Raw genomic sequence first — 18,792 nt, forward strand, 5'->3', positions numbered from 1 at the left:
AGAACTTGCTTCAGATTCTGTTGTCTCTCTCTCTCTGCCCCTCACTTGTGTTCGTTTTCTCTCTCTCTCTCTTTCTCGAAAATAAACATTTTTTTAAAAAAGATTAAAGCATTAAAAGCTCAAGAAGGTAAGCAAGTAAATTTTTGGCAAACTCCTCTTAATAAAACAAATTATATAAATGAATCACCTTTTAAAAAAATTTTTTTTAATGTTTTTATTTATTTTTAAGAGAGAGAGAGAGACAGAGACAGAAAACTAGTAAGGGAGGGGCAGAGAGAGAGGGAGACACAGAATCCGAAGCAGGCTCCAGGCTCCGAGCTGTCAGCACAGAGCCCAATGCGAGGCTCAAACTCAAGAACTGTGAGACCATGACCTGAGCCGAAGTCGGACACGCAACCGACTGAGCCACCCAGGCGCCCCTAAATGCATCACCTTTTAATCTTTGATACATCATCATTTAATCTTTAATAAGGCGCTTACAAATTTGCGACCAAAAGTTTCAGAGAAACCAATTATAAAGAAAATCTGACCGTCAGATTATATTTCATGAGCATCAGTGAGTTTTCACCAGCCCGATAGTCTGCTAAAGGCGTTTGCAGTTAGGAGATGAATAGCATTGATCATATTCTCTCCATGATGAAGTATGGAGAGAGCACCCAGAGCTGGAGTGGGGCCCGTTCAGAACATAGGAGCAGCAGAGGAAATAATAATGACTGAACCAGCTTTATCATTTAAGAACATTTTTTTAACTTTAGTGTGATTAACATACAATGTAATCTTGGTTTCTGGCGTACGACAAAATGATTCCCCAGCAGTTCTGTACGTTACTCCGTGCTTATCACAGTAAGTCGCAGCCCGTCTGTCATCGTACAGTGTTTTCCGCCTTTATCGCTTACAGACAATAAGATAATAGAAGAACTTTGTCCTACAGTTTCCTCCGGGCTTGTTTTGAGAAACCTAGATTAAAGCCACAAACCAGAAAGCAAAAGTCTAATTCCGGTAGCCCTTTGCGAGTTCGTAGTTTGTGAAGGAAACCGCTCTGGAGCAGGGTGTGTGGTCACAGACTTCACAGCTAGGTGAGCACGAAATGCTTTAGGTTTAAGAAGGCATCGGTGTGTGCGACAAAAACAGGTCCCTTTGCACACCAAACGCGGACCAGTGTGGTCCTGGCTTCATTTGTTCCAGGGTGAGGTTTACGTCTGTAGTCATTGAAGCAAATCGTTGAAGAAATTAATCTGAGAAGGTCTGTTTTTTTTTTTTTTTTTCAATATATGAAATTTATTGTCACATTGGTTTCCATACAACACCCAGTGCTCATCCCAAAAGGTGCCCTCCTCAATGCCCATCACCCATGCTCCCCTCCCTCCCACCCCCCATCAACCCTCAGTTTGTTCTCAGTTTTTAAGAGGCTCTTATGCTTTGGCTCTCTCCCACTCTAACCTCTTTTTTTTTTTTTTTCCTTCCCCTCCCCCATGGGTTTCTGTTAAGTTTCTCAGGATCCACATAAGAGGGAAAACATATGGTATCTGTCTTTCTCTGTATGGCTTATTTCACTTAGCATCACACTCTCCAGTTCCATCCATGTTGCTACAAAGGGCCATATTTCATTCTTTCTCATTGCCACGTAGTACTCCATTGTGTATATAAACCACAATTTCTTTATCCATTCATCAGTTGATGGACATTTAGGCTCTTTGCATAATTTGGCTATTGTTGAGAGTGCTGCTATAAACATTGGGGTACAAGTGCCCCTATGCAGCAGTACTCCTGTATCCCTTGGGTAAATTCCTAGCAGTGCTATTGCTGGGTCATAGGGTAGGTCTATTTTTAATTTTCTGAGGGACCTTGCACTGTTGGTGGGAATGCAAATTGGTACAGCCACTCTGGAAAACAGTGTGGAGTTTCCTCAGAAGGTCTGTTTTCAAGTTATATGCGATTTATAAAAGAAAGCATTTTCTTTATTTCTTCTTTCAGTATCCATGTTCAGGGGTGCCTTATTTTTATTACTGGCTGGTCAAAAAAATAAAAATAAAAAACCTGTCACCTTATAATACATGAATGAAGTAGATTAGTTGGTGGATTTGTTAAGAGATTTTTGATTAATGGTGGTTAAGATGTCATCTTTGAGTGTCCTTGGGAAATCTAGAATACTGAGGTCTATTTTGATAGCATGAGAAGGGAGGGGCGGAGAGAGGGAATCCCAAGCAGGCTCCACACAAAGCCTGACTCCAGCCCACAAAGCAGAAGATCGTGACCTGAGCCTAAACCAAGAGTCAGCCGCCCCACCCACTGGAGCTGCTCAGGCAACCCGGGAAATCTGGAATACTAAGATAAAATTATTCTGCTAGAAAAAAGATTCGAAGTTTTTTTTAAGATTTTATTTTTAAGTGATCGCTACAGCCAGTGTGGGGGCTCGAACTCACATCAGGAGTCGCATGCCTCACCGACTGAGCCAGCCCAGACGCCCTTTAGAAATGCTTTTCATCTTGTGAAAGATAAATTTATTCTGTCTGCCTTCTCTTAACCAAAAATATTTCTAGTAAATAAGTTACAGCAAAGTTCTCATGTTTTTGCTTTTTTCCTTTTAAAAAAAATGTTTAAGGTTTATTTTTCAGTAAGTGAGAGAGATGGAGTGTGAGTGGGGGAGGGGCAAAGAGAGACAGAGACGCAGAATCCAAAGCAGGCTTCAGGCTCCGAGCTGTCAGTACAGGGCCTGACACAGGGCTGATCTCATGAACCATGAGATCATGACCTGAGCCAAAGTCAGCTTCGCCTGACTCTTAACCGACTGAGCCACCCAGGCGCCCCTGAATTCTCATTTTTAAGGCCCAGTCACAACTGTTTCATGTTCTAAATCTTCTACGTTTTACATACAAACCGTGTTCAGATGATGCTTTTCTTTGAAAAGAATATGTTTACCCTAAAAAGTCCTATTTTATTTTCCTGTGTAAGTTTTCAGTCTTGATCCCCACATTGACCAAATAAGGAATGTGTAAACTTTTGACACCATTTAAAAATGACACCATTTTAAAAATTAAAAAAATTTTTTTTCAACGTTTTTTATTTATTTTTGGGACAGAGAGAGACAGAGCATGAACGGGGGAGGGGCAGAGAGAGAGGGAGACACAGAATCCGAAACAGGCTCCAGGCTCCGAGCCATCAGCCCAGAGCCCGACGCGGGGCTCGAACTCACGGACCGCGAGATCGTGACCTGGCTGAAGTCGGACGCTTAACCGACTGCGCCACCCAGGCGCCCCAAAATTAAAAAAAATTTTAATGTTTATTTATCTTGAGAGAAAGACAGAGCACGAGTCGGGGGGAAGGGCAGAGAGGGAAACAGAATTTGAAGCAGGCTGAGCAACCTGAGCCGTCGGCACGGAGCCCGACGTGGGGCTCCACCTCCCCGACGGCGAGATCATGACCTGAGCCGAAGTGGGACGCTCAACCGACTGAGCCACCCAGGCGCCCGTCTTTGACATCATTTTAAATTAATTTCTCCTTTCTGGGGCATTTGAGATGCGCATGATCCATACATACAGAAATGCTTCTCGCACCATGGCCCTTGACTCGTGCCGGGGGTTAGAGTGTCAGCTCGTCGTTTGCCTTTCTGATAGCCCCTCACCAGGATTTCCCAGCTGAGTAGGAAGTGCTCCGGACATAAGGAAGGGACAGCGTTCCCGTGTGATCCAAGCAAGCTAGTGTAACGTCTCCCCCTCCGCCTCCTGAACACAAGCCAGCGGCACCGAGGCTTCGTTGAGGGGCGTCCGGGGGTGGGTCGGTGGGGTGAGGTGAAGGGGAGGCAGAACCCCGAAACCCGCTGAACTTGTCATCCAATTTGATCGACTTTTCTTGCACCCCTCCCCACCCGATCTGGGGGCCGCAGGTGGCTTAATGAACTCCTGGAAACGTCGCTGGTGCGTGCTCAAGGACGAAACCTTCCTGTGGTTCCGCTCTAAGCAGGAGGCCCTCAAGCAAGGCTGGCTCCACAAAAAAGGCGGCGGCTCCTCGACACTGTCCAGGAGGAACTGGAAGAAGCGCTGGTTTGTCCTCCGCCAGTCCAAGCTGATGTACTTTGAAAACGACAGTGAGGAGAAGCTCAAGGGCACCTTGGAAGTCCGCACGGCAAAGTATGTCGATGGACTGTGCAGGTGGCCCCGGTGGGTGGCGCTCTGGGGCTGCTGGACCGTGGGTGTCGCGTCCTCCAAAGCCACCGGTCCGCGGGCTGGAGTAGGGGTTGAGTGCACCCCAGTCATTCACTTCAGTGGACCGGATTGTTAGGAAACCGGGGAAGTGACTTCGTGAACCGTTCGCTTTCTGTGGGCACGTTCAGACATCCGGCTGTCGTTTATAAGATGCCAGCCGGGCCTGCAGCTGGCTGTCGGAAATGTGATTGGTCGTATGCAGGAAGCCTGGGAATCTTGAACAACTGGTTAATCTTTTTATTGGTCCACAGACCACTTCTAGTCCTTTTATATAAGCAGGTTGCTAAATTGGAGACAGACTGCCAATCTGGAGTGTTTGGGTTTTGTGCTTTATTTTTAGAGGTATCATTGACCTACGTTAGTTTCAGACGTACACCATAGCGACTCCACGTTTGTGTCTATTGCAAAACAATTACCACGGTGAGACTAAACCATCCATCACCGTCACCGTCCATAGTTATAAATTTTGTTTTCTGCTGTTGGGTACTTTTAAGATCTACTCAACAACTTTCATATATGCAACACAGTATTATCAACTAGTCACCAAGCCGTATGTGACATCCCCAGGACTTATTTTGTACCCGGGAGATTGTACCTTTTCACTACCTACCTTTCTTTCTTTCCCTTCCCTTCCCTTCCCTTTCCTTCCCTTCCCTTCCCTTCCCTTCCCTTCCCTTCCCTTCCCTTCCCTTCCCTTCCCTTCCCTTCCCTTCCCTTCCCTTCCCTCTTCCCTTCCCTCTTCCCTTCCCTCTTCTCTCCCTTCCCCTCCCCTCTCCCCTCTCTCCTCCCCTCTCCCCTCCCCTCCCCTCTCCCCTCCCCTCCCCTCTCCCCTCCCCTCCCCTCTCCCCTCCCCTCTCCCCTCTCCCCTCTCCCCTCCCCTCTCCCCTCTCCCCTCCCCTCCCCTCTCCCCTCTCCCCTCTCCTCTCTCCTCTCCTCTCCTCTCCTCTCCTCTCCTCTCCTCTCCTCTCCTCTCCTCTCCTCTTTTTGATTACCTTTCACTCATAGAGGTGTTTTTTGGAATGAATTTTTTTTTTGTCTTTTACTAATGTGGGATATACCAGCCATCTTCATTCCCAGCAATGACAGGAACAGAGCTAGGCTTTGAATCCAACAAACCCCCTTTTTCTGCCCCGCCCCCGCCCTGTATAGAACCAAATCACTGGACTAGTGGACTATTATTTAGTTAAAAATTCAGGAAGTTGGACTTAGCGGCAACTGGGTAGCTTGATACATATTTAGAAAATAAGTAAACTAAGCTTCGACAGATGAGATTAACTCCTGAAATCACGAGACCTGAAATTAGCATTTTGTTTCCAACCAGCACTGGCAACTCTTGAACTTTTTTTATTGAAAAGTGGGAGGTTAAACAGGGAAAGCGTTTTGTGCATTTAATTTTAAGGGCAAACGATGAAGTGCAGACAGCAGAGTATTAGACTTTCCAGGCTTCCCCCATGGGGTTTGTTAGGAGCCCAGGCTCCAGAACAAGAGTGAGTGTGTATGATCGGGAGTCTAAACCCTACAAGAAATTTTCATAGCACGACACAGCTCTGTGCCTCTGCCTCTCAGCTCTGTGTATTTGTTCTTCCTCCTGATTCACCCCACAGAAGGCTCACCCACGAACGCCAGGAGGCTCAGAGGAGGAGGGCAGAGAGAGAATTTCAGTGGTGGAAATTGATGTATATTCCTCATGCACCTGACTCTGTGCTGCTTGATAAAGCCCCGTTTCCAGGTGCTTTGTGAGAATTCCAGAGTTAAGGAGATGTTAGCTATCATGTGGTCATTTCTGTCCTATTTTGTAGAGGAAGGACATTAAATTCTTTTCGCCACATTAAGATTTTTTGTTGAGATTAATTAAAATGTTTCATTTTATTAAAGATTTCAATCCTATGCAGGAGTAGGTGGGAGAATATAATGAAGTGCCTGTGGTCATTCCCCAGCTTTCAGCAGAGACCCTCCCTCCCCCGCCCCAGGGCCGAAGTGTTGCACTCATAACCCCACCCTGCACTCCTTCCCTTAGGAGCTGTTCTGTAAAGCATACATCATGTAATTTTATCTCTAAATAGTTCAGTAGACACTTAAAGGTTAAGACGCTCAATGCAGAATCACACTATAACAGTTAAAAAAATAACTCTTTAATCATCCAAACTCCAGTCATTGTTCAAATTTATCCAGTTGTCTTGTAAATGGAGGCGATAGTGCTCTCGTTGGTTCGGGCTGGTTTATTTCTTCAAATCAGAATTCAAACAAGGTCTGTAATTTTTAACTAATTGACCCATCTCTCAAGTCTTTGGCAGTTTATACAACATTCCCCTCCATCGTTTTCTTCACTCACTCACTGTCACTGATGATGCCACCACATTTATCCTACGGAGTTTCCAGATGATGTGTACTGTGACCCTGACAATATCATCACTCACTCATCTCCGGGGAAGCTTTTTACGAGTGTGGGTCCCTGCCCTCCCCCTGCCCCTGCCAGAGAGCACCCACCTGGGTTTTCTGAAAGTTTCCCAGGATTCGGATAGGCCACTGTGGTTCAGACGCACAGCCTTACGACTAGATCCGTGTCCCCTCTCATTTTACATAGAAGATTGCTGAGTTCCCGAGAGGCAAAGTGGCTGGTCCAGTATGACACGGTCTGGACACTTCCCTGGAGCCCTGCTCGAGAGGCCCCTCTAACCAGACGCTTGGCTGGTGGCTGCCCATGTATCACCTCTCGCCTCCTGCTCAGCAAGGGCAGGAGTTCTCGCTATCTTGACTTTTAAAAATATTTTATCTTGTGTGATTCCAGCTGTAAGGTATTTATTTTTTCTAAGTAGCAAGCCTGTTGAGTTTTGTAGATGTGGAATCCGTGTTTTACTGTGAAGAGTGGTGCTACTTGGGTTGGCAAAGCAAGCTGGCTTTACCCCCAGGACCCTTCTTCATCAAATATTTTACCATCTCTGGTCCCATCTCAACACCTGCTTGTATTTCATCCTGATCTTGTTAACCTGCTCCATCGATTTCAAACCTCTAATGTTGTGCAGGGCATGTCGGGATGAGATCGGGATGGCATGGGGATCCAGAAACACCCAAATCCTCTGAGCCCCCAATGGAAATAATGTGCCCTTACCAGGTCACACGTGTTGGCCAAGGCCTTAAACCGCAGCAGGAAGCCATGAGGAATTAGGAAGGAGCTCAAGACCAGTCCCCTCGTCGGGGGTCCTTCCCTTGTAGAGCAGTGAGAGGGGCCAAGGGAAGGTGCGGGCCAAGAAGGGGACTCCTGCCCCAAGCCTTCTAGGGTCTCGGCAGGGACGCGTCTTGGGCAGGCCAGAGTGAGGAGACAGACTCCTCCCTGGAAGTGTCCAGGAGGCGCCTAGCCCTGGCCCCGGCCTCAGCCTTCCTCTCTCAGGAGCAGAGAGGATCCCCGGCCCCCCCCCGGAGGCCACAGGTCGGGCTGAAGTAGGCGTTTGATTTTTCAGTTACAGTTTCCAACTCAGCCATCTGTTTGGTGAAATTGCTTTGCTCGCTTCCTCTTAAGGATCCCGTAGCCCTGATTTGCATCTGATGCTTGTGTTACTTTGCAGAGAGATCATAGATAACACCAGCAAAGAGAACGGGATTGACATCATCATGGCCGATAGGACCTTCCACCTGATTGCGGAATCCCCCGAAGATGCCAGGTGAGACACTGCTGTTGACCGCATGTGAACTACATCTTGACTCCCCTACAGGCCTGGGCGCCACACAGTTCAGTGTTTACCCTGCCGGCTCTGAAAAGATTTTTAGTGGATTTTCGAGTTGGGCTTGTCTGTTAGGATGGTTGAAGAACCGCGTCATGAGATTGACATTCTTGTCCCCTGGGGTATCTTTCACCGGGCTAAGGTGCCCAAGTTACCACACACAGTCGAGGATTTCCAGCTTCGAATGCCACTAGAGCCCTTGGTATCTTGGCTCAGGCTTTTATTGTCCCCGGCAGCGTGTGTCAACCGTGCACCTACACGGAGGCGAAAGCCCACCCTTTGGAAGCTTCTGAGCTTCGAAAGGGAACAGCTTGTGTTTGCCTAAGGAGTGAGAAGGCAGGCGCTCTCACCACTGGGGCGTTTCAATAATTGATAGCACTGTGGCATTGAGAGAGTGTTGAAGGTCTTCACGTTGAAAAATTCAATAGGGTAGAAGAGACAGTCAACACTTAGAACTACTATATTTCAGGCAATGTGGTGACATGCTTCACGTGTATTATTACACATCGTTACCCTTAAACACATTTTGCGGAGTAGGAGACTCAGGTAAGAGAAAGGGCAGTATAATCTGTGAAGTAACAGAAGTTCATTCTACTGAACAGAGGCATTATGTTTCTTAAGGAGCTTGAATGTTTGAGTTCCAAGGACAGTGTGGTGTCCGTTGGCTGGGTCAAGCGGTCTAACTTTTCTGGGCCTCAGGTTTCCATCCTAGTGCTGGAGAGACGTGGAAAAAGTCAAGGAGAAGGGCTGTGTGCTCCCAGCGCGATGCATCACAGGGTCACACGGTGGATGAGATACGGTCAGACGTCTGTCTGTCCCCTTGTGTTTTGTGAGCCACAAGGTTACGTTGGAGGGATCTGTTGGCTCCTCTGAGCAATGCCAGAGAGGACCCTCCGCCTATGTTCTTTACTTTTCACCTCAGAAATCATTAGGATCTTCTAACGAATTCTCCTTGCCTTTCGCTACCCCTTGCCCTTTGAATGTTTGAGTTGATACAACGCCATGGTAGTCACAGCAAGGGCAAAGAAAATAATCCTTCCCATGGGAACACACTAAAAACCCTGCTTGGATCCATAAATTATGACACAAACTGGAAAAACCAAGCAAACCTGGAATTACAGCCCCCTCGTTCCATCCGGGACTCCTAGAGACCACTTGTGGTCGTTTGCGGTCCCAGGAAGGCCCACAGTTCTCGGCTGAATTACAGGCCCCGCGTTTGGCAGCCGTCCTCTCTGCTTTGTGCCATAACGAGCCTGCGAAATTTAACACTGGGGATCTGTTAACTGAGGACTTGTTCCCCTGACCAGCAGAATGTGTTTTTTAAAAGTTCCTTTTCGGATTGAGTTAAATAAACTTGATTCATGAGGAGAAATTTGTAAATTTAAGAGTATCACCTGAACAGATCGAAAGCATAGCAAATTTTATTTTCTGTGTGTGTGTGTGTGTGTGTGTGTGTGTGTGTGTGTGTGTGATCCCATGTGGCCTACATCTGGAATGTATGTGTTTTTTAGCATCTGATCTGGGAAATTGTTGAGCTTCATAAAGCAATAAGTGAAGTCTTAAGTCTTGCCTTTGAGTTCACCAGAACTGATGAAGCAAATTTATATTAAATATTTCCCTTGGTTGTTTCCTAAGAGTCTGTATATGCTGTTTTGAAACTCTTGGTCACTGGGGCACCTGAGTGGCTCCATTGGTTAAGCGTTCGACTTTGGCTCGGGTCATGATCTCGCAATCCATGGGTTCGGGCCCCGCGTCGGCTTCTGTGCTGACAGCTCAGAGCCTGGAGCCTGCGTCCGGTTCTGTGTCTCCCTCTCTTTCTGCCCCTTCCCTGCTTGTGCACTCTCTCTCAAAAATAAATAAACATTAAAAAAAAATTTAAAAGAAAAGAAACTCTTGGCCACATTTTTCTCCTTCAAAATTAACAGGGGATAGGTTTTAGTGCTTTGCTATAAGTACTTTATGTGACTTAACTTTCTATATAGGTATAATTTTTTTTTTTTGCTTAAATATCCCATTGTATACCAAGCACTTGGTCCTCTGCCTTACTTAGTAGGAGTGTGTATATATGTCTTAATGAGGCCCTGCAGGAGAAGGATGTCCTAGCATCTCACATTTGGTACCTCTCACATTTTATAGTTGCTTCATAAATGTTGGATGGATGGATGGATGGACAGATAGATGAATGAATATTCACGGTCATTTTCCTCAAGCATGTATTGTGTTTGTAGTTTCAGCTTGACTTTTCTGAGGTTGACATGTTTTCCTTTATTGCCTGATTCTAATGAGTCTGAAAGTGAGAAAACTCATTTGAAGAGAAGATGGAAGAATTCTCCAGTCAAAATCACTTTCTACTTCAAACAGTTGTGTTCTGTTTCCTGCTCTTCTATGGTTTTGTTCATACGTTGGTAGAAAATCCCATCAGGTGGTTGGAAAACCCCATCCTGGGAGTGAGGAGGGAAAATAGACACCAGTGGCCTTCTTACCTTGGAATTTACTTTCAACAAATGAAAAGGCCCTTGAATATTCCCTAGGTTAGAAATAATATCTTCAGTAAAGATCCTTGATTATAAATGTTTTGGGTAGAACTGAGGATTTCATTGTCATCGTCATTAAGTGTCTAAAGGTCTGGGGGAGCTGGAGGAGGAGAGGGTCTCTCATCGATCTCATGTTGCCACAGGTGATACCCAAAGGCAGTTTGGCTGTTTCTTCCCCCCTTGCCCGTTGGTAGCATGAAACCCACATTTAACCCCTGAGGAGGAGGCAGACGAGAAGCAAAGGTGCTCAGAGGACATGTCATTTTCGCAGAGATCGTGGGGAAGGGCATCATTCACTGTGTTGCAGATGCGACAGCTGGCCCCTCCTTGACGGTCACTCTCTCCTTCCCACAGCCAGTGGTTCAGCGTGCTGAGTCAGGTCCACGCGTCCACGGACCAGGAGATCCGGGAGATGCACGATGAACAGGCGAACCCACAAAACGCCGTGGTGCGTGAGCATTTTGGAGTGGCGGGAAACGTCCGAGGGAGGCAGGGGGCTTGGGAGTTTCTAGGCAGTATGAAGTGTAATAATTAAAGAGAAAACCAATAATATTTTGTTTAGAAGTCATGCAGAAAAATAGAATCAGTTAAAGAAGATTATCAGTAGTAATAGATTCCAGTTCTCCCACTTTAAGCCATTAAAAGAACGACAACAAATCCCAAGTCTTCTGACATCATGGAAGCATATTTATTACACTTTCCTTCAAAGGACTTCGTGAATTTTAAATTATGTGTTTTCAGTCTTCGTTCTATCCTAGATACATACACAGAACCATAAAATCATATTTTAGAAATCAAGTTTTATTTTCTCATAAGAACTACTTAACATCAGAGTTTCTCAGCGGAGTAAGGGGCATCTGGGTGGCTTCCTCAGTTGAGGGACCCGCTCTTGAATTTGGCCCAGGTCATGATCTTAACGGTTCACGAGAGGGAGCCCCACATCAGGCTCTGTGCTAACAGCATGGAGCTTGCTTGGGATTCTCTCTCTTCCTCTCTCTCTGCCCCTCCCCTGTTCACACGAACTCTCTCTTTCTCCCCCTTCCCCCCGCCCAAATATTTTTTTTCAATATATGAAATTTATTGTCAAATTGGTTTCCATACAACACCCAGTGCTCAAAATAAACATTTTTTTTAAAGGGGGAAAGAAAGTTCTATTTAAAAAAAGTTTCTGGGGCACCCGGCTGGCTCAGTCGGTTGAGCATCCAACTTCGGCTCAGGTCATGATCTCTTAGTCTGTGAGTTCAAGTCCCGCCAGGCTCTGCTTCGGATTCTGTGTCTCCCTCTCTCTCTGCCCCTTCCCCACTTATGCTCTGTCTCTGCCTCTCTCTCTCTCTCTCTCTCTCTCTCTCTCTCTCTCTCTCTCTCTCTCTGTCAAAAATAAATAAACATTTAAAAAAATAAAAAAAGTTTGTTAGAGTACGTGTAAAATTTAGCGATAGATCATAGTGTAAGTCAGGAAAATTTGTACTATTGAAAGAAGTTTGTAAACACTTTTCCCTGAACGTATTTTAAAAACAAGACGGGGAGATTAACTTACGTATATTTTTTTTCATGAGTGAACTGTCTCCCCTGTCTAGAGGCTGTACTCACCAACTGAAGGTGGGACCTTTCTTAGATAACGATTATTTTGCATTTAACACAAAAGGAAGGAGCTTGTTTTTGTCTGTTTGCCTACTTCGAGCTGCGTGATCTAAGGATATTATGATGATGTGTGCTGTATTTCAATGGTTCTGTTCCCTCTGCTTTTGCTCCTTTCCAGGGCACTTTGGACGTGGGGATGATAGACTCCGTGTGCGCCTCTGACAGCCCCGAGAGGTAAGTTCAGATGTGACTCTTGGCGAAAGGGATGAGTAACCTGCGTGCTCCCACAGCTCTCTCTGCTTCTAGGTCCCTTCCTTTCTGGGCTGTGAAATGATCTCAGGCTGCCTGTGGTCACCTGGGCAATTCCAGTCTTCTTGCTTTGTGCCCGGTTTTATATCACCCAGAAGTCGTCCTCTCTGGGTATCTTTGGGCTGCTGGCAGAGACCGTGGAAACCTAATTTAGACAGTCAGTTAAAAACATACACACAAGAGGAATATTCTTCATTTGGGTACAGGGGTAAACCCAGGATTCAAAGAGGAAGAAAATGCCTATTTCGGAAAATAGTATTCCAGCACAGGGAAGGGTGCTGTTCCCCTTCCTAAACTTAATAAGGAATTTAAAAAGGATCTTGTTGGGGCGCCTGGGTGGCTCAGTCAGTTAAGTGTCCGACTTCAGCTCAGGTCACAATCTCGCGGTCCGTGAGTTCGAGCCCCTCGTCGGGCTCTGGGCTGATGGCTCGGAGCCTGGAGCCTGCTTCCGATTCTGTGTCTCCCTCTCTCTCTGCCCCTTCCCCGTTCATGCTCTGTCTCTCTCTGTCTCAAAAATAAATAAACGTTAAAAAATAAATAAATAAATAAATAAATAAAATTAAAAAAATAAAAAGGATCTTGTTGTAACGTATATGTGGAGTGTTAATAAATTAAACCACATTCTTCCCTTGACATCTCAACCTTATTTGTGCCCTTAAAATAGCATGTGTTGGTTTTGGTTTTTTGAAGGCAAACCATCTTCATGGATGCCCTCAGGAGTCTGTACCGTTGACCTTTGTCTTCTCTGTGTTTCTTTGCTGCTCTTTGAATTCTGTATTAGGAATCAAAATTGGCTTCTGCCTTCAGTAAGGTAGCTTTAGAAAGTGGATAGAAATGTATTCCAAATGACAACAAAAATAGTGCCTACTAGGTAGAATTATCTAGAGTCTTCAGAACCTTTAACACGTGTGTTTTGTCCATGTTCAGCCCAGATTTTATTCTGACGGCCAAGTTCCGACCCTATCGACATCTGTCTCCTAAACCCTTTCGCTCCAGCAGGCTGGGCATGTGAGGGTCCATGCTTAGAACTTTCCATTCCTACTCACATCCTTCTCTCTTCCTCAAGTGCCCACCTCCTTCCCAACAAGAGAAGTGTCTTTTAAAGAGCACCTGTCTTTCCCTGTCTACGACAGTCCCATTAATCTTGCTTTTTCTTGAACTTTTGCAGCGCTTAATTGCCGCGAGCATTTGAAAGCCTGCAAGAAATTCACAGCCACCAGCTTAAGTGGTTCAATATAGGCATGAGTATGAGCTAGGGCCTAGGAGAGACTCAGGGCATTGCCAGACAAAAAGAGGTGACGGAGAAAGTAAATTTCCATTATTATGTTATCCCTGACTGGGAAATAAGCCTTTGTTAGATTGCTTTGAAAACATGGACCCAGGTGGCTTTTTGTAGCAAGCATAATCAAGTGTATAAGATGTTCCATTTACACCTATTTACTGATCTGCTTTTATTACTGGTGTCTGACGTTTCATTACCGACCCACAGAAATATTATCCAAGGCAGTACCCAGAGGCAGAGAGAAATTTACTTTGGAGAGGCATCAGAAAAAAAAAATTCCCCCCACCGTCACCTTATTTTAGCCTTCCCGGAACCAAGTTTCATTTGGAAAGTTTTGCATGAAGGAATCTTTCCCCTTCCAGGGCCTCCTGAATGTGTTGCTCCAAGTTTAAAGGTTAATGATGCATAAAATAAATCCTGCAGAAATGAGCAAGATTTGCCTTAGCACAAACCACAAATAGCACCGCGCTTTTCGTCCAGCTGACCGTAAGCCAGGAAACAGGCGGCTGGTCTTGGTTCGAGCAGGTGATGCGGACAGTAGAGAGCTAAGTCTTGGCTTCCTTCTTGCCCTGTCGCCCAGACCCAATTCGTTTGTGATCATCACGGCCAACCGGGTGCTGCATTGCAACGCTGATACACCGGAGGAGATGCATCATTGGATAACGCTGCTGCAGAGGTCCAAGGGGGACACAAGAGTGGAGGGCCAGGAATTCATCGTGAGAGGTGACTGCCACCACGGCCTTGCCCCTTTGAGCAGCTCTCCTGAGTAATTTTGACTCTTGAGCTTGCTTAACAAACCAACAAGCAGACAGACAGCAAAAACACAAGAAAGGGTCGTGGCCCTTTCTAGCAAATATATAGAAATATGACCCATGAGGAAGCATCCTGCAAATTATTACCTGATGTTTGGTGTTTGTCTTCCTGGTTTTTAATTTACACTCCGATCTTCCTTTCCAGGGTGGCTGCACAAAGAAGTAAAGAACAGTCCAAAGATGTCTTCGTTAAAACTAAAAAAACGGTGGTTTGTGCTTACCCACAATTCCTTGGATTACTACAAGAGCTCAGAGAAGAATGCTCTGAAATTGGGCACGTTGGTCCTCAATAGCCTGTGCTCGGTGGTGCCTCCGGACGAGAAGATCTTCAAAGACACAGGTAACGGTGCCGTGTGCCTGTGACGAGCCGGGCCCGAAAGCTCACACCTGGAGCCCGAGGAGGCCTGGGTTTGCTCGGACCAGAGGGAGGAGTTTGGTTAGCTGTATGCACGCTTAGTATTGAAACCGTGGTGAAGAGGTCCCGCTTAACTGAGTTGCAGAAATGTTCTTCTGAGGACAGTCACATATAAACAGGGATTCTCCTGTATGGAGCTTTATTTCTGTATGCCGCGTTTTCGTCTTTGTGCTGTGAGAGCCCTAACGCAGCCTAAGAAAGATCAATCCTGACTGTCCGTGAGCTTCACCTAGTAGAATAGAGAGCACTGATGTTAGCTTAGTTTTTTTTTTCCCCTTGTCACTATTACGAAGATATTTCTACATTGTTTGGGTTTTGTTGCTAGTTGTGATTTTTGCGCTTTTGAAAACATAGCTCTTCTGTCCCCTGCGACAGCTTGTTTCTGGACACACAGACTGTTTGCTTAGCAGAAGTGTTTTCTTCTCAAGGGAGAGCCTAAGGAAAGGAGAAGAAACAGGAGGGGAGAAGGAACAGCAGGAAGGGAGGGAAGCGTTTTCACTCTCGTCCAGAGCCGGGAAAGGAACTTCCAGTTTATGCCTGTTTTTTTCTTCCAGAGCAAACGTGACCCTTTTATGTATTTACTCCTGGGTTTCTTACTTTACGTGTCTTCCTCTCGCAGCTGTACGCTCCTCGTTTGGACATGTGGGTGCCTCGCACAGGACAAGGCGCGTGTAGGAATCGGGAGAGGATTTGTTGAATTAGCTAATTAAAGGGGCTCAGGCGGAGAGGGCACCGGCTCTGACAACAGGGCTGAGTTTCTGGCTTTCTGGGACTCCGGTGCCAGACCATCCCTGCGGAGGCTGACGCCCGTGGTGTGTGTGCTCTGTCACAGGCTACTGGAATGTCACCGTGTACGGCCGCAAGCACTGCTACCGTCTCTACACCAAGCTGCTCAACGAGGCCACCAGGTGGTCCAGCGCCATTCAAAATGTGACAGACGCCAAGGCCCCGATCGACACTCCCACCCAGCAGCTGATTCAAGACATCAAGGTAAGGATTCAAGACAGGGGGGCTCACGGGAGGTAGCTTCACCGGTTCTCACCCTCAGAACGTCAAGACGTTGGTCAAGCTCCATTTTTATTCTGTAATCAAAAACTAACTTTTGGTTGGTTTTCTGTTGGAACGTCACTGCTTTTAGAATTCTGAATTCGAGAGCTGAGCCGAAAGCTTACGCTAAAAATACTTTGTCTCCAGAGAGGTGTCATGTTGCCGCTGAGGCAAATGTGGGCTTGTGTTGTGTAGACAGAGGAATGATGGTCTGTGGTCTGGGGTGCAGAACTCCCCGTGACGGGGACGTGCTGTGATCTGCGTGGAGGTGACGTGTGCCACAAGTTGCCCTTCAGCCCTGGGTTGGGGACCTTCTAGGAGTAACACGATAATCCTATCCTTACAGTACAGTTAGTGGACCACACAGGTGGGTACACAAATAGCCAGGATTGGTCTAGAAAACTTGGAACCTTTAGTAGGCACCCCCAAACTCCACAGGAAGCGTCCCAATCTCTGGACCTACACTGACCTTCTTTTTGTTTGTTTGTTTGTTTGCGAAAGAGAGTGCATGAGCAAGGTAGGGGCAGAGGGGGAGAGAGAGAATCTCAAGCAGTCTCCGTGCCCAGCTTGGAGTCAGCCTGACTCGGGTCTCCCATCTCACGACCATGAGATCGTGACCTGAGCCGAGATCAAGAGTCCGATGCTTAACCGACTGAGCCACCCAGGTGCCCCTAACCTGGTTAAATTTTCATTTCCTTTTTATAAAGATTAATTGCTCAGTTGAGTATACATTGAGTGAATAATGAAATGGCAGCATTATTCATAAGGGGTACTCCACTCATTTTTCAGGAATGGAAACAGACACAGAAGAGTCTGATTGCGTTGTTCATGTAGCTGGTCAGTCCCCAGTGCAGAACCGGGTCAAGGGGATTATTTTTACCGCTGTTCCAAGTTCCCCATTCGGATAGATTCCCAATACAAAGGGAAGAGCTGGAGCAGTGACAGAAAAGATTTGAGAATGAGAGCAAGCTAGGTGTTTACTGATCTACATCAAGGAAAATTAAGCAGATCCAGGAGGCAAGCTCTGCCTTTGCAGAGGCGGAAGAGGGTCTAATAATGCAGTAGTGTATAATTTCCCACCGAACGCAAATCTGCCTCTTGATTCCAAAGTGGTGCATTTTGTGGGTATTCGGAGCTCAATTCCACCAAGCTAATTATTCTCCAAGTCTCTGTAAAGCTTTCCATGGAACCCAGGGTGCTAAATACTAGTAACTTCCTTTTTCGCATTTAAAAAACTGTTTTTAAAGCTTCCTTTTGAGAAAGGAGTGAAAAAAACACGTCAGCTGAACTTTCTCTTCAAAGCTATGTCAGCTGTATTCTTATCTTCTCTAATTTGACATCTGTCATTAAAAGAGTCATTGAATTTTCCAAATATGAAGCAATGTTTTTTTTTAAAAAATTAGGTTGCCCTAATTGAGTCCATACAAAATTTTTGAAATAGTTTGTTTTTTTTTTTCTTTTTCTGGCTCTTAACTAACTGGGTGTTAACTAAAAAAGTTTCATAGTGGAAATTACCACACTAGAATGATTCACTGCCTCTCCAACTTTTCTGTTTATTTAATGTTCTAAAAGGAACTTTGCCTTTTTTGAATCCCCCATTAACATTTTAGGAGCATAAGTGCATGATGAATTGCTATGAGATCTCTTAAATTTCAAGAAAAAGACGGCAGGCATGTTGAACGGTCTCACTAATAACATCCTAACATGTAACTTTTATGTATAGAGAAATATAGAAGATCATTTAAAGAACGAAAACAATGTATTTTTTAAAAATTTTTTTAATGTTTATTTATTTTTGAGAGAGATAGAGACAGAGTGTGAGTAGGGGAGGGGCGGAGAGGGAGACACAGAATCCGAAACAGGCTCCAGGCTCCGAGCTGTCAGCACAGAGCCCGACGCGGGGCTCGAACTCACGAACGGTGAGATCATGACCTGAGCTGAAGTCAGACGCTTACCCAACTGAGCCACCCAGTTCTTTTTAAAAGAATTATGGATAAAAATACATGGTTTGGCTACATGATTGGTGGCTAAATAGCAAGAGAACTTCAGTGTTTTTGAAGCATATGTAATCTCCAGTGGAAATTTTTGGGTTTTTTTTATAACGTGGGAAAATACATACACATGGACTGAGCTGTGAGAAAAACGTGTATTTGTGATTTGCCTTCAGACGCAGATTGCCGGTATCTTCGCGCTTGAATTATTAATGCTAGACCCTCACCACCGTCCCGAGGCCCACGGACGCTTTAGACTGTGGGAGAGGTCCACGTGTGGGAGAATACAGATGATTTTGTTCATTTATGTACATGTGTTCTGGATGAGCCGGCTGGCTGGCTTTACCGGGTCCTCTGCTTTCCAGGAGAACTGCCTGAACTCGGATGTGGTGGAGCAGATCTACAAACGGAACCCCATTCTCCGTCACACACACCACCCCCTGCACTCGCCGCTCCTGCCCCTGCCCTACGGAGACATCAACCTGAACCGTGAGTCCCCACCCCGCCCGCGCCCCGCTGTTCTCGGTACCGTAACTGTTCGCCCCGGTCACCGACTCTGCCTCTCTGTCCAGCCAGCATCTGTCGTTTGTGGTGAGAAGAGGACTGTGGAACTAAGAGAACGATTTTCAAGGGAGTCAGGAAATGCCAGCCCTGCCTCTGAACTCAGGGTTGCCTTAATTTGCCAGAGAATTGAAAGTCTAGTCCCAGATCCTAAAAATAGAGAACCTGTCTGGCAACAGACCAACTTTTAAGCAGGCGTCTTGTAGAGTGAAATAGGTGAATTGCGTAACAAAAGAGCATAACGCTCTCACCTCTGTGTTCGCCTGATTCAGATGTTCAGGGAACGTGGCGAGCCCTGGGTCGTGAAGCCGACGTCTGTCCCCGTTCCTTCCCCCTGTG

The 18,792-nt window shown here is 46.0% G+C and overlaps 1 protein-coding gene across 1 annotated transcript in view; it reads left to right on the plus strand.

Moving 5' to 3' along the window:
* Nucleotides 1–18,792, plus strand: part of MYO10 (myosin X) — a 226,705-nt gene that overhangs the window by 197,673 nt on the left and 10,240 nt on the right. The window contains exons 27-34 of the mRNA XM_042952894.1: nucleotides 3,884–4,127; nucleotides 7,766–7,861; nucleotides 10,810–10,903; nucleotides 12,215–12,270; nucleotides 14,208–14,350; nucleotides 14,585–14,779; nucleotides 15,687–15,844; nucleotides 18,258–18,381. Of these exons, the coding sequence (XP_042808828.1) occupies nucleotides 3,884–4,127; nucleotides 7,766–7,861; nucleotides 10,810–10,903; nucleotides 12,215–12,270; nucleotides 14,208–14,350; nucleotides 14,585–14,779; nucleotides 15,687–15,844; nucleotides 18,258–18,381 (1,110 nt within the window). The remainder of the gene's footprint in view (nucleotides 1–3,883; nucleotides 4,128–7,765; nucleotides 7,862–10,809; nucleotides 10,904–12,214; nucleotides 12,271–14,207; nucleotides 14,351–14,584; nucleotides 14,780–15,686; nucleotides 15,845–18,257; nucleotides 18,382–18,792) is intronic.

Source organism: Panthera leo, chromosome A1, assembly GCF_018350215.1.
Source record: "Panthera leo isolate Ple1 chromosome A1, P.leo_Ple1_pat1.1, whole genome shotgun sequence".
In the NCBI taxonomy this organism is placed as follows: Eukaryota; Metazoa; Chordata; class Mammalia; order Carnivora; family Felidae; genus Panthera; species Panthera leo.